This window comes from Cornus florida, unplaced genomic scaffold (genome assembly GCF_030987335.1).
Source record: "Cornus florida cultivar Cherokee Brave unplaced genomic scaffold, ASM3098733v1 CherokeeBrave_3.0.0_Hap2_Chr01, whole genome shotgun sequence".
NCBI lineage: Eukaryota > Viridiplantae > Streptophyta > Magnoliopsida > Cornales > Cornaceae > Cornus > Cornus florida.
The window spans coordinates 95,308,124-95,321,094 of NW_026775571.1; the positions used below are offsets into that span (position 1 = coordinate 95,308,124).

The 12,971-nt window shown below is 34.6% G+C and overlaps 1 protein-coding gene across 1 annotated transcript; it reads left to right on the top strand.

Annotated features, from left to right (window-relative positions):
• Window positions 1-6,134: 6,134 nt before the first annotated feature.
• Window positions 6,135-6,990, top strand: LOC132307938 (homeobox-leucine zipper protein HOX33-like). The gene is made up of 3 exons (XM_059805883.1): window positions 6,135-6,235; window positions 6,324-6,436; window positions 6,716-6,990. Exons 2-3 carry the CDS (start codon window positions 6,333-6,335, stop codon window positions 6,864-6,866), a joined length of 255 nt encoding a protein of 84 aa, XP_059661866.1. The 5' UTR covers window positions 6,135-6,235; window positions 6,324-6,332; the 3' UTR covers window positions 6,867-6,990.
• Window positions 6,991-12,971: the final 5,981 nt, after the last annotated feature.

Here is a 12,971-nt window from a genome sequence, read left to right on the forward strand (position 1 = left end):
ATGTTACCAAGTACTAGCTATTTCTGAATTCTCATAAATTTGTTTGCCGAGTTTCTGTGTCTAGGGCCCACTTTTTTTTCCAGAGTTTTGGTCATATCGGCTTCAATTTGGATGCCACCATCTTCTTGTACTATGTTCCTTAGTCCATAATACAATATCACTTAGCTTGTTATGAACCACTAATGTACGTGTGTTTTATTTTATGTTTATACACCCAAAATCAATCTTGCTAAAAAGAAAAATGATTTTGAGTCAGGCTAAACACCATTAGGATATTATTAATATTTATAATATCACGATGATAACAGTCCCTACTCGTATAAAATTAGACACATTTGTAACTCTCTATATCTACTCTTTGAATAATTAATTAATTCGGTCCTACTTAGGTGGAGACTCAACCTCATTAAACTTTATTAATCTCTCTTGATCCTTCATTCATTGGTGAGTCAATTGTACTCTAATGATCAGTTTTCAGTTCGGTTAGATTCAAATTTACTTTTGTACTATATATTTATATATGCAAGATTATCTTATGTATGGTGGCGTGTGGTAAATTATTGTCTCGACGTGTCCAACATCTGTAAAAACTACTAGTATTTGCATTGCGCAGTGTTCATGCTCATTCATATGATTCGCTTTGCACACAATTTTTAAAACGCCTCAAAGTTATATTGTAGTGTGTGTTTGGTTATATTATGTAAGTGTAATATACAATATAATACATATATATTTGTTAGTGAGAGTTCGGTTTGGTTCAGTTCATTTGAACCCTAACTGGAATTAAATTATAAGCAGCAGTTGTTTAACTTTTAAAATTAGAATCAAATTGTTTTATGATGAAACATGACTAAATCGTAAAGTTCAGTCTAAACCGATATATTTCCTGTGAATTTCCAACTGTTAGTTTTGATTATGAGAAATCAAATACTTGACATACACTGCACACTTCTAATTATTTTTACAAAATAAATGAAGAAATCACGTGTAATATTAAGAAGAGGTTTAGCATAAGCAATTGACCAAAGAAGATTACTTATGCTAAAAAAAAAAACAAAGAACCTAAGAAGAAAATCATAAGGTCAAGCAAAATAGGGACTTTAATCAGCAAAAACACCATCTAGTTGTCCCTTAAAATTAAATTCACATATCCTATTAATTTATGAGTAATGTTTCTAGGTGGAAACTCTCTCGTCATGAGCTATTCCTATTTAGCCATTAAATTATAACAATTTATTTAAATTTGTAAAAAATTAAATGAATTATTTAATATGTTTTTCTGATTCAATGATTAAATATGGAGAGTTTTTGACTCTTCTAATGATAGTATCATCTTAAGAGCATTACTTGTCCATTAATACTTTGTATGGGACATACAATTATTGTATTGTCCTTTTATAAGATTACCATGGTGTCTTTTTATAAGGGTAATTTTGAAAATATAAATTTATTTAACTTTTAAAATTGGACAAATATTTTAGGACATCTAGACAAAAATAATAGGATCAGGGAGTCAATATTCATTAAAGGGTTCTATACCACCTAGGGATGGCAAATTATTATACGATCTGTCAACACGACTCGAACACAATATGAGATAAATGGGTTTGAATCATAAACAGGTTGACACGATTAACCTATTTATTTAATCGTGTGGGTTGAGGGGGGTCAACCCTTGTAACCTGTTTATACTTAACATGTCATAATTGTGAATATGACCTATGTAATATATTACTTGTTTAAATCCAATTACTATAGACAGTTAAGTCATTTCAATATATATCTTGACTACACCTTATATTTCTACTTCTTGTTTTGAATATTTAGGTTAATTGTGATAATTTTTCCTAGTGTTTATTATTTAATTAAACATTAAATTTCTCATTTTGAAAAACAGATGATTAAACATGTCCGATTAGTGTCAAGAGTTTTTGACACGATTATTAAATGGGTCAAACTTAAATTTATATAATATCCTTACATCGATACAACATGACATAATTATGACCCATAACACGAATTGTCACTACACAATTATGACCTGTAACACCATTTGTCACCCAATTATGACCTGTAACACCAATTGTCACCCCTAATACCACCTAAAAAACCATGAGGCACAGAAGAGGCCTGCCTGGACAATGCCATAAATAGTAAACCATCAGTTTATTGGTACTCGTGGCACAATGAGGGGTTAAAGATAAAAAAAAGATATACTGTACTATAAAACAGGAACCCATTTGAAATTTGTTTGTGAGAGAGCAAGAGCAAATTAGAGGAGATTTGGTCAGGCGATCGTGGAAACGGTTTTTGCTTTTTGCTGCAGACTGCATTGGTCGTACGGAAGAGTGGAGTAGCACAAAGTGTGTGTGCAATTGTTATTTGATGGGTACCCTTTATGTCGATTCCCCATTCTCATCTCTATCTTCAACAATCCTCCAAACACTTTCTTCACAATCTCTCCCTATCTTCAACCCTTCAAGCCCCTCCTTCTTCACAATGTCAACCGAAGCCCTAATGTTTCGGCTCAGACCACTTTTATTGCATTTCAAAACAACCCAAACGAGAGCCCTCACCCAGTTCAGAAGATGTACCGAGGTTTCTTCCGAATATGACGATATCATTGTCGTTGAGCCTCCGACCACTATTCTTCAGAGTGTATATACCTCTCAGAAGGTAATTTACTGTTTTTTTCAATTTAGTTCTTTCAATTTCTGTTTATATATGTGTGTGTGTGTATGTGAAATTTATTTGGTTTTTGATGGTGTTGTGTTATATGGGAGATATTTCATTTTGTGTATATGTCTATGGATCCCAATATGAGTATTCAACTTCTATGTTTTCAATCTGTGTTTGATATCTCAGATATGCACAAGTTCTTTGGCTTCTTCCACAGATGGTGGCTACCCTACTAGATGTCTTCTAAGAGCCGGAATTCTGCCTTGTGATTTTGTTATACGACCGGCCTTGTGAGGATGGGGGTTCCATTCTTCAAGTCCGTGGCCACGTCAATTTGGATGTAAGAATTAAGTCTAACTAGTTCCTCTTAGTATTACATTCTTGATTTTTCATTCCTGTTTCTTCTGAAATTTCCAATCACTATTACTATAGCTCAGGTTAAGACCTTGCAGGTACCTTTTATTGTTCATTTCACTTTGTTCAATTCAGTTTATATGTATTTTTATATATAAGTACATGTAAAATGTATTTGGTTCTTGGTGTTTATGTTATATGAGAGATGTTTATGCAATCTGAGTATTCATTTTGTAAATGTGTATGGATCTCAAGTCTCAAGTAGTATCATGAGTCCTAAATAACAGAGATATTGACTTATGTATACATGTATGAGTAAAGCAACAAATTAATTGGAAAAAAAAATCTGAAAAATAGAAGCGGTAAACCTCTCCTGTGTTTGTAATTCTTCTGGTTAGTGAATTATTGAGTATCAAACTTCTGGATTCTTTTGATTTCGACAGTAATCCTTTTAACAAAAAGCAAATAACACACAATATCAGCATTGGTTGGATTTTGAATCTTAACGGCGATGAGGACTGGATCACCATGTCTATACACATCTTTATCCGTCTGTAATTTCAGCAATGATGAAGGAGCCTTCACTTTCTCTCTTTGAATCACCACCTCTGAAGAAGGAAAATTTGCAAGGAGGCATGGACTCACTTTCTTCCCCAGTTTCATTTCTTTTTCTTTTGCTTTGTTGTGACTTGGAATTTTGCGAGTTTGATTTAGAATTTTGGGAGTTTGATTGATGATTCACGAAACCCTAGTAAGCCCCGACAACTGCTTTTAGTCCCACGTGTCTTGTAGTAGTCTGTTTTTTGTTTTTTTTCTTTCTATAAGCACAACTATAGTTCCAGGCTAGCTTCTACCTTGTTGTACCCCGTCTATCATATATATATATATATATATGAATACATCAAGCTACTTCCTATGGCAAGGACTGGTGCATGGTAAAGGCTGACAGCCAATTCCTCCCTTTATGTTGCCTTCTGGGACTCTTTACGATGTCTTGTCGGAAAATCTTTTTGGTTGGCAGGTTTCTCTTGGTCCACGAAGCTTGGATCATCCAGTTCAGAAGATGTACCGAGGTTTCTTCCAAACATGATGATATCAATGTTGTTGAGCCTCCGACCACTATTCTTCATAGTGTATATACCTCTATGAAGGTAATTTACTGTTTTTTTCAATTTAGTTCTTTCAATTTCTGTTTATATATATATATATGTGAAATTTATTTGGTTTTTGGTGTTGTTGTGTTATATGGGAGATGTTTCATTTTGTTTATATGTCTATGGATCTCAATCTGAGTATTCAACTTCCGAGTTTTCAATCTGTGTTTGATATCTCAGATATGCACAAGTTCTTTGGCTTCTTCCACAGATGGTGGCTACCAACCTAGATGTCTTCTAAGAGCCAAAATTCTGCCTTGTGATTTTGTTATACGACCTTGTGAGGATGGGGGTTCCATTCTTCAAGTCCGTTCCCACATCAATTTGGGTGTAAGAATTAAAATCTAACTAGTTCCTCTTAGTATTACATCCTTGATTTTTCATTCCTGTTTCTTCTGAAATTTCAAATCACTATTACTATAGCTCAGGTTAAGACCTTGCAGGTACCTTTTATTGTTCATTTCACTTTGTCAGTACAGTTTATATGTATTTTTATATATAAGTACATGTAAAATGTATTTGGTTCTATGAGAGATGTTTATGCAATCTGAATATTCATTTTTTAAATGTGTACGGATCCCAACTCTCAAGTAGTATCATGAGTCCTAAAAAACTGAGAGATTGACTTATGTATGCATGTATGAATAAAGCAACAAATTAATTGGAAAAAAAAATTGAAAAATAGAAGCGGTAGACCTCTCCTGTGTTTGTAATTCTTCTGGTTGGTGAATTATTGAGTATCCAACTTCCGGATTCCTTTGATTTCGACAGTAATCCTTTCAACCAAAAGCAAATAACACACAATATCAGCATTGGTTGGATTTTGAATCTCAATGGTGATGAGGACTGGATCACCAGGTCTATACACATCTTTATCCGTCTGTAATTTCAGCAATAATGGAGGAGCCTTCACTTTCTCTTTCTTTGAATCACCACCTCTGAAGAAGGAAAATCCGCAAGGAGACATGGACTCACCTTCTTCCCCAGTTTCATTTCTTTTTCTTTTGCTTTGTTGTGAATTGGATATTTGCGAGTTTAATTTAGAATTTTGGGAGTTTGATTGATGATTCAGAAAACCCTAATAAGCCCCGACAACTGCTTTTAGTCCCACGTGTCTTGTAGTAGTCTGTTTTTGTTTTTTTCTTTCTATAAGCACAACTACAGTTCCGGGCTAGCTTCTACCTTGTTGTACCCCGTCTATCATATATATATATATATATATGAATACATAACAAATAACTGTTGAATCTGTCCTCTTGGCAAATATAATTACCCTCATGATTTATGCATCTATCCTCATTTGTTGTCTACTGTTAAGAAGTTAATTGGGAGAGAAAGTACTGCCTTGAATGAAAGGCTACACTCTTGAATTCCTCTAGTTATGCATTTTAGTTAAAAAAAAAAATTTAACAATATCATTTCACGGATTCATGACTATTTGCAGGAGTCCGAATAAGTTTATGTAATGAATTACATTATTTGTCTTAATATTTTATAATACTTCTACAGAACATATTATAATATTTGAACTGATTGCTGGTACTATTCTTTTAATTGGAGTGTACATCCAACATGGGTGGCAGTAAACTTTCTAATTGTATCACTTATTGGCATATTAATCTGCCATATGTTTCTAGTTGTTAATAATATTCCTAAATAGTATATCATTGTACTTTGTAATAGCTTCGACCTATTGAACTGATTGCAAAGTTTCTGAATGAGAAACTTTGTGCTGGAAAAAAGAGTGAAGAAGAACTGGTGTGCACACTTGATGAAGTTTTGGTTTTATTCAGGTTTATACAGGTAATGTAGATGTTTGTAACATAATAATAAAATTGACTCTTACATAATTCATTTTGTAGTATATTAAAATTCCTATATAATTCTGCTCCTGTTGAATTTGGTTCGCCACTCATTTTTCATTTTATCTCCCGTTGACTTAGGGCAAGGATGTATTTGAAGCATTCTATGAGAAGGATCTTGCAAAAAGGCTACTGTTGAAGACCGAGTGTGGAAGCCAATTTACCAACAAAATTGAATCATTCAAGGTGTGTATGTTGTTCATAACATGCATCTTCTGCCCTGAAATTATGATTGAAATCTGTCTTACAAACTTGTGTTATTGGCTCTATTTAGAGGGTTGCTATGGCTGTTGCCCCATCACGACTTGGCACCTTTATGGGGCCAAGACCCTTACCTGGTTCACTTGAGGCTCTTACTTTGGCACCATGGATTTGCAGGAGCTATGGGTATGACTTAAAACTACCCTTATTTTGTTAAGCAAAATAAGTCAATAATAATGTATTTTGAATTGTCAGTCACTATTAATGTTTAGACTCAACCAAAATCTCTCGTAATGTGATATGTTAATGTGTGTGTCTTAAAGCTCTTTCTGTGAAAAATTAAGAAGAAACATGTTACAATTTTACCTTGGTATTTGAAAAAATGTTTGAAGCAGCCTATGCACTGCTTAATGATGCTATCAGAATTGAAAAAGGTATATTCTTACATGTTATTTACTGTTTCAGGACCCATACTGGTGATGATGGCTCATTGTCAGACCTGCCCAATAAACCTCCCTATAGATGTATCAAGTGCTGGTTAGATGACAGGAAAAGGAGAGGAAAATTCCGCAGACAAAATTACACGGAAAGAAAAAAAAGTCGAAGACCACTATGAGGAGATGAAAGGGGAAGATAAAGCATTCCGCTGCCTCACCCATTATCCCAAAAAAATTTGTAAACATTGTGGTAATGGGTTTCAAACCCCTGGTAATCTTGGGGATCATCTTCATGTTTGCCCGCACAAGTAGGTCATCATTGAATTTGAAAACAATTACTCCGTATTATTATTGTCATTACTACTATTTATTTATTTCATCTTTTTTGCAGGATCTATAGTGAATGGTTAGCTTGGAAGGTGTTGGAACCAATATATTAAAATGGTGAATATCGAGGCTTAGAAGCACGTAATCGCTTATTGAAGATAGTTGAAGCATCTCCCACGTGCAACGGAAGACAAATGGCAGCACTATCTCCGGGATTCAACTAAGCCCAGATATCAAATCTGTATGTTCATGAATGTTGCACTTCTTCTTCATGAACCTGTGTATTTATCTCCATCTGATCAACAGAAAATATGAAACTCACACACTCAAACTCAATAGTTTGAAAATACTTTTTCAAATCTCTTTTGATTCACTCTATTAGTTTAGAGAGAGTGTGTATCCATAGGCTTCATATGCCATACTATTTATACTAATATATTTAGAAGACATTAATTAAGTATTTAATATAACTCATAAATAACATATTAATATAGTAGATTAAATGCATAAGTTGAAGAACTTAAAGTTTAAAGTTTGTAAAATACTTAAAGTCTTCATAAATATAGATTAATAAAATCAATTTGAAACATAACTCCAACAATCCCCCACTTGTTTCAAATTTCTTTTTGATGATCGGTACAGTCCTGTGCATCAATAATGGTGTCTTTTGGACTTAAACCATTACCTAGTATAAGTACCCTTGATTTCATCTAGGAACTTGGTGAACGATGTCTTGAACCAAGAACCACGTTGATGAATAAGAAATACTACGCACACATTTCTGTTCGGAGATAAAGTACTAAAGTTTGACACGTTTCAGCCATGCGTCCGGAATCCATACTTCTGAGTGTTGTTAAGGATCAAGCCTGTCTAGATCCTATAGAAACGGCCCTACTTCCACACTCAGATCGGTGTGTCCATCAAGAGTGACCTTGCACACTCCATCCGAATACTGGTTATGGACTCATTAAGAGAATTTAATCTCATCCTCCTCATTGCAAGATAAATCGATGAATCTATCAAGAGTGATTGTGTACACCCTAATCGAAAATCCGATCTATAGAATTCATTAAGAGACTCATGTCTCAGCCTCCTCATTTGATTATATTATGAATCTATCAAGAGTGATTCTGTACACTCCAATTGAAAATCAATCTATAGATTCATTAAGAGATCTAAAATCTCAACGTCCTCAGTTACAGGATTGAGCACCCACATCACATCATAGGGAAAGGAACATTGATGTGCTCACACAAGTTGTTATGTTATTTGTTTGTCCCATTGAACTCAGGAGAAATATCACCGGGTTGGGTTCCCATAACATCACAATATTGATTACAGGCTCTTTCCAATCCCTTTAGATGTCTTGGACACAAGGTCCCTTCACATGTCTTTCGACAGTGGTTATGCCAAATGAGATATGGCCTTGGACATTAAGTCCCTTCACATGTCTTTCGACAGTGGATATACCAAATTAGATTCGGCCTTGGACACTAGGTCCTTTCACATATCTTTCGACAGTGGATTGGCCAAATGAGATTTGGCCATGGATAGTAAGTCCCTTCACATGTCTTTCGACAGTGGATCTACTAAAATAGATTTGGCCTTTATACAGCAAACTGTGATATTCCATTAGCCAGGATCTCTTCAAGATAATGGTGCTTCAACTGCACATGTATGGACTTTTCATTGTAACACTCGTTGTGAGCTTGAAGCATCACAACCTTATTGTCACGAAAATATTTCAAAGGCAGTATAGGCTTACTTCGTATTGGAATACCCTTCAGCAAGATCCTTACCCAATCAACTTCCTCTCCAGCAGAGAAAGTGCAATAACATTCAAATTCCATTGAGGAATGAGTTATACAAGTCTACCCTTTTAATTTCCAAGAAATCACAACATAACCCAGGGTGAAAATCCAAGCTGCTATGAACATTGAGCATCCATAGCAAAGAATAGCTGGATATTTGCAATAATGTGACCCATGATCCATAGTACTTTGCAAGTACCTCTATATTCTCACAAGAGAAAGTCAATGATCTCTTCCTAGATTATTTTTGTACTTGATAACAAGTTGTGTTTGCCCTGGTGCAGTTCATCGCATCATAAAGACCACCAATAATTTGAGAATTCAAGTTGATTCTCTGCACTGCCTTGATTGCAAACTGACTCTGATCTGGGATCAATAAGAACAAACTGCAACATTTGATAAGATTTTGAACCTTTCAAGATTAATTGATAAAATTGGATTGCGTTAGAGTAAATCCATGTTGAGGCCCCATACTTTGATTTACACAATCACACCAGCTTCCCTAAGATCCATCGTGTCAAAAGTTCAAATTAAGAACTTTATAGGCAAATAATAATTGCCAGAATTTCCTTGGAATCTCTTTTTATCAATCTGAATTCAACTGCAATCATTGCTTTCTCAAACATTCATTCCTCTATTTAGGAGTTTTCAAAAATTAGTATCATCAATAATATGATAACGTATCACTTTCCTTCATTAATATAATTAGCTCATTTCAAACATGTCAATATGGATCAAATTTCTAGTATTATTGTCTTTTCAACACATCAATAAAAGTTTACATACTGCATGTAATGCTTTGATCCACATGAACCTTACCATTGGTTATCCTTTTGATTAATAAATTTAAACTCATGTAATTAAGTATATGACATGCCATAAATTAAGAAATTTATAATAACCAAAAATCACTTTTATAACTGGAAAGCATACCGTTAATAGAGTGGCTCATTTCGACAATTATACCAATTTTGGATGAAAAATTGATGAATTTAGAACTTACCTCGAAGCCATTATTTGCAAATTTGAAGACCTCTTTCAGATGCATCACTTATCAGAAATTATGCTTATGCATGCCACTTTAGAAGTTAAAGAGTTCTTCTTTTATATTGTCATCTGATCCCCCCACTAGTCATAGATCTTGCATGATTTTGACTAATTGTAATATGGAGAGATGATCTAGTTTTAATCAACCGATGGCACGCGTCCCGAAAGACAATAAACTTCTTTTGTGATCTTCTTGTTCATCACAAAATATGATTTAATCAAGCGGAAAGTGACCTACTAAAGCTTTCAAAATTCAAGGAATAAACATAAGTATATTCAAAATGAGCATCAATAATGTGATCGATGGAGATCAGTTCTAAGGTACCATATTTCTTTCAACATATATGAAAGACCACTAAATTTTCACATGCGACTTATAATGCATTAACCCATATAGGTTTTACCATAACCTTTCTATCAATCCCTGACAAATCCTTTGATAAAAGGATTCAGTTCATTTATTAAGTTTATAACACGTTATTAATCAATGACTTTGGTAATATAAATATAAATTATTGCACAAATTTAGAAATACCTTTAATGAAAAGATTATTTCAAGGAACATACCAGATTCAAAGATAACCTTGAAGCCACACTCAAAAGGAAATGAATTATAAACCATATTCATATGAATATTAGGAATATGGTGTTCATCCTTTAGAATGACCAGTTTACTAGAATTGCAATTTCATCCAATTGCCTTTGTGCCTACCAACATATGATATTGGGTTACATGAATCTCCCACTAGGTATGGAAGAATTCTAGTCACCTTTAGTAGGATGAGATGCCAATTCAATCCACCCAGAACAGCTGGACATGGCTTAATCATGACACAAGCGATTTTCAATTGTCGAAGGAAAAATAAAATTTTCTTTTCCACCGTTGGGGTGTATATATATATACACACACACCATCTGTGACGTTTTTGATTTTCAGCGTTATTCAATTTTCTGTAATTCGTGTCGCCGCAAGGGCATTTTCGTCCTTTCACGTTTTGTGTACGGGATCTTAATAGTGTCCAATTGTATTTTTGTGCATTTTAATTTATGTAGATTAAGTGGTATTTGTAAGTGGTGTATTTTTATCTATGTGGTGTAAATGGAGGATTAAAGAAAAAAGAGAAAATAAAAAAAAGTGGCGGGACCCACCACTAGTGTAAATAATGGTTAGAGACCATTTTTGGTCCCTCAGTTCTCTCTCTCCCCGCTACCAGCTCTCTCACTCTCTCAAACTTCCAATTTCCTTCTTCTTTTGCTTCAAATCTTTGAAGCTTGATAGTCCCTTCATTACTTGCCAGATTTAGGTGCCGTTTGAGGCAAAACGAAGAGCACGACGAGCTCTACGCATACATGCAAACAATTTCAGATTTGGTGCCCTCCTTGATTTTCGAATTCCTTGACCCATTTCAAGGGTTTTGCTCATTTTAAGGTAGGGGCTTCCTAATTCACATTATTCATGCACCTTTGTGAGTTATTCTACTTGAATTGTGTTATAGCATGCTTATTGGTGTTAATTGTAGCCTAAAATGCTTTAATTGTATATATGTGAATATGTGAAGACTTGTCTTGATTGTGCTATATGAGAAGTATGCTTATATAATGAGTTTTATGCCTATTGTTCACATACTATAAATGGTGTATGAAAGCATGCCCTATTTTATTTTGTGATAATCTATTATAGTTTAAATATTAAAAGTATGAGAACATACTTACTTGTGTTGTGTCAAATTCCTTATTTTCATAGTATTGAGATCATGAGCCATGCATGTACACCATTGGGTTGCATGGAGGGAAGAAATTGTTTTTGAAATGAAAATGGGGAGTTTTGGGAAAGAATATTGTGATGAAAGTGTTTTGGAAAACCCGGTCGCTGCGGAGTCACCAATGGGCCGGTAGGTTAATGTAACCTAGAGGGAACTAGGGAAATTGCCCTAGCGTGATTGAGCTATCTGGGCCCCATAATGACGCTGTGGAGTCACCAAAGGTCAGGGACAGTAGCCAATCTTTCTCTCGGCGCTGCGGAGTCACCAAAGGGGGTTACATTAACAGTTTGAAAGCAATGATTCTGATTATGAAAAATGAGGAGCGACATCGGCATGCATTGCATCTTATTATTTGTGTTGAGAAGGATAACCATGTTGCATTCTCCCCTATGTTGTGTGATCCCAACTCCTATTGGCCTATTCTTTGTTTTGGATTCACGGGGTCTCATGAGGTGCGTCTTAGGCGTCACCTACTGAGCAAATTGCTCACCCCACTATATTATTATATTTTTCAGGTCATGACAAGAAAATGGCGGATGAAAATCCTCCGCAAGCTTAAAAGTTATTAGAAGATGAAATTTTTTTGCTATTTTGTATTTGGCCATTACATGTACAATTATAGTTTTAAGAATGTAATTAAATTTGTATTCACGGCTATTGAGAAAATGTAATTAAGTTTTACTCACTCAAAATCAGTTTATGTATTTTAAGTAACGTGTGATAATTTATGTTATTGATGGTGGTGGTATTTTTATTTGATGTTAAAATGTGAATAAAATTTCACGTAAGTGTAGTGACGTGGTGGTTGGATTACCAAAAGTCGGTGTATATGAGTTTCCACAGGTCAGTGGGAGTGGAAGTGTGAATTACCCAGAACCGATCGACGTATGGCTTCCCAAACGTCGACCGGTATCTTCACAGTGGGGTCATTGAGACATAAGTTCCAAACCAGTCGACATATAGCTCCCCATACGTCGACCGATATCATGTCCCAAACCAGTCGACGTTTCACTGTTCATAACCCAAACCAGTCGATACGTCGACCGGTTTCTGCCTTTTAATTAAACTAAATTTTAGTTTCCCAAATTACACTTTGGCACCCAATAAATGTTACACATATTTATTTTATGGCCCAATAAAATGCAATAATTATATTTTAACCACCGAAAGGACTATATTGCTCTGAACTTTATTTTATTTTTTATGTGATCCAAGTTAACGACCATTATACCCTTTGAGTCTCAAATTATTGAATTGTGGCAATTTAGCAATTTAACCTTTTTGGACCATGATATTTAAATTTTATGTGAAATTACCGTATTACCCTCGGATGATT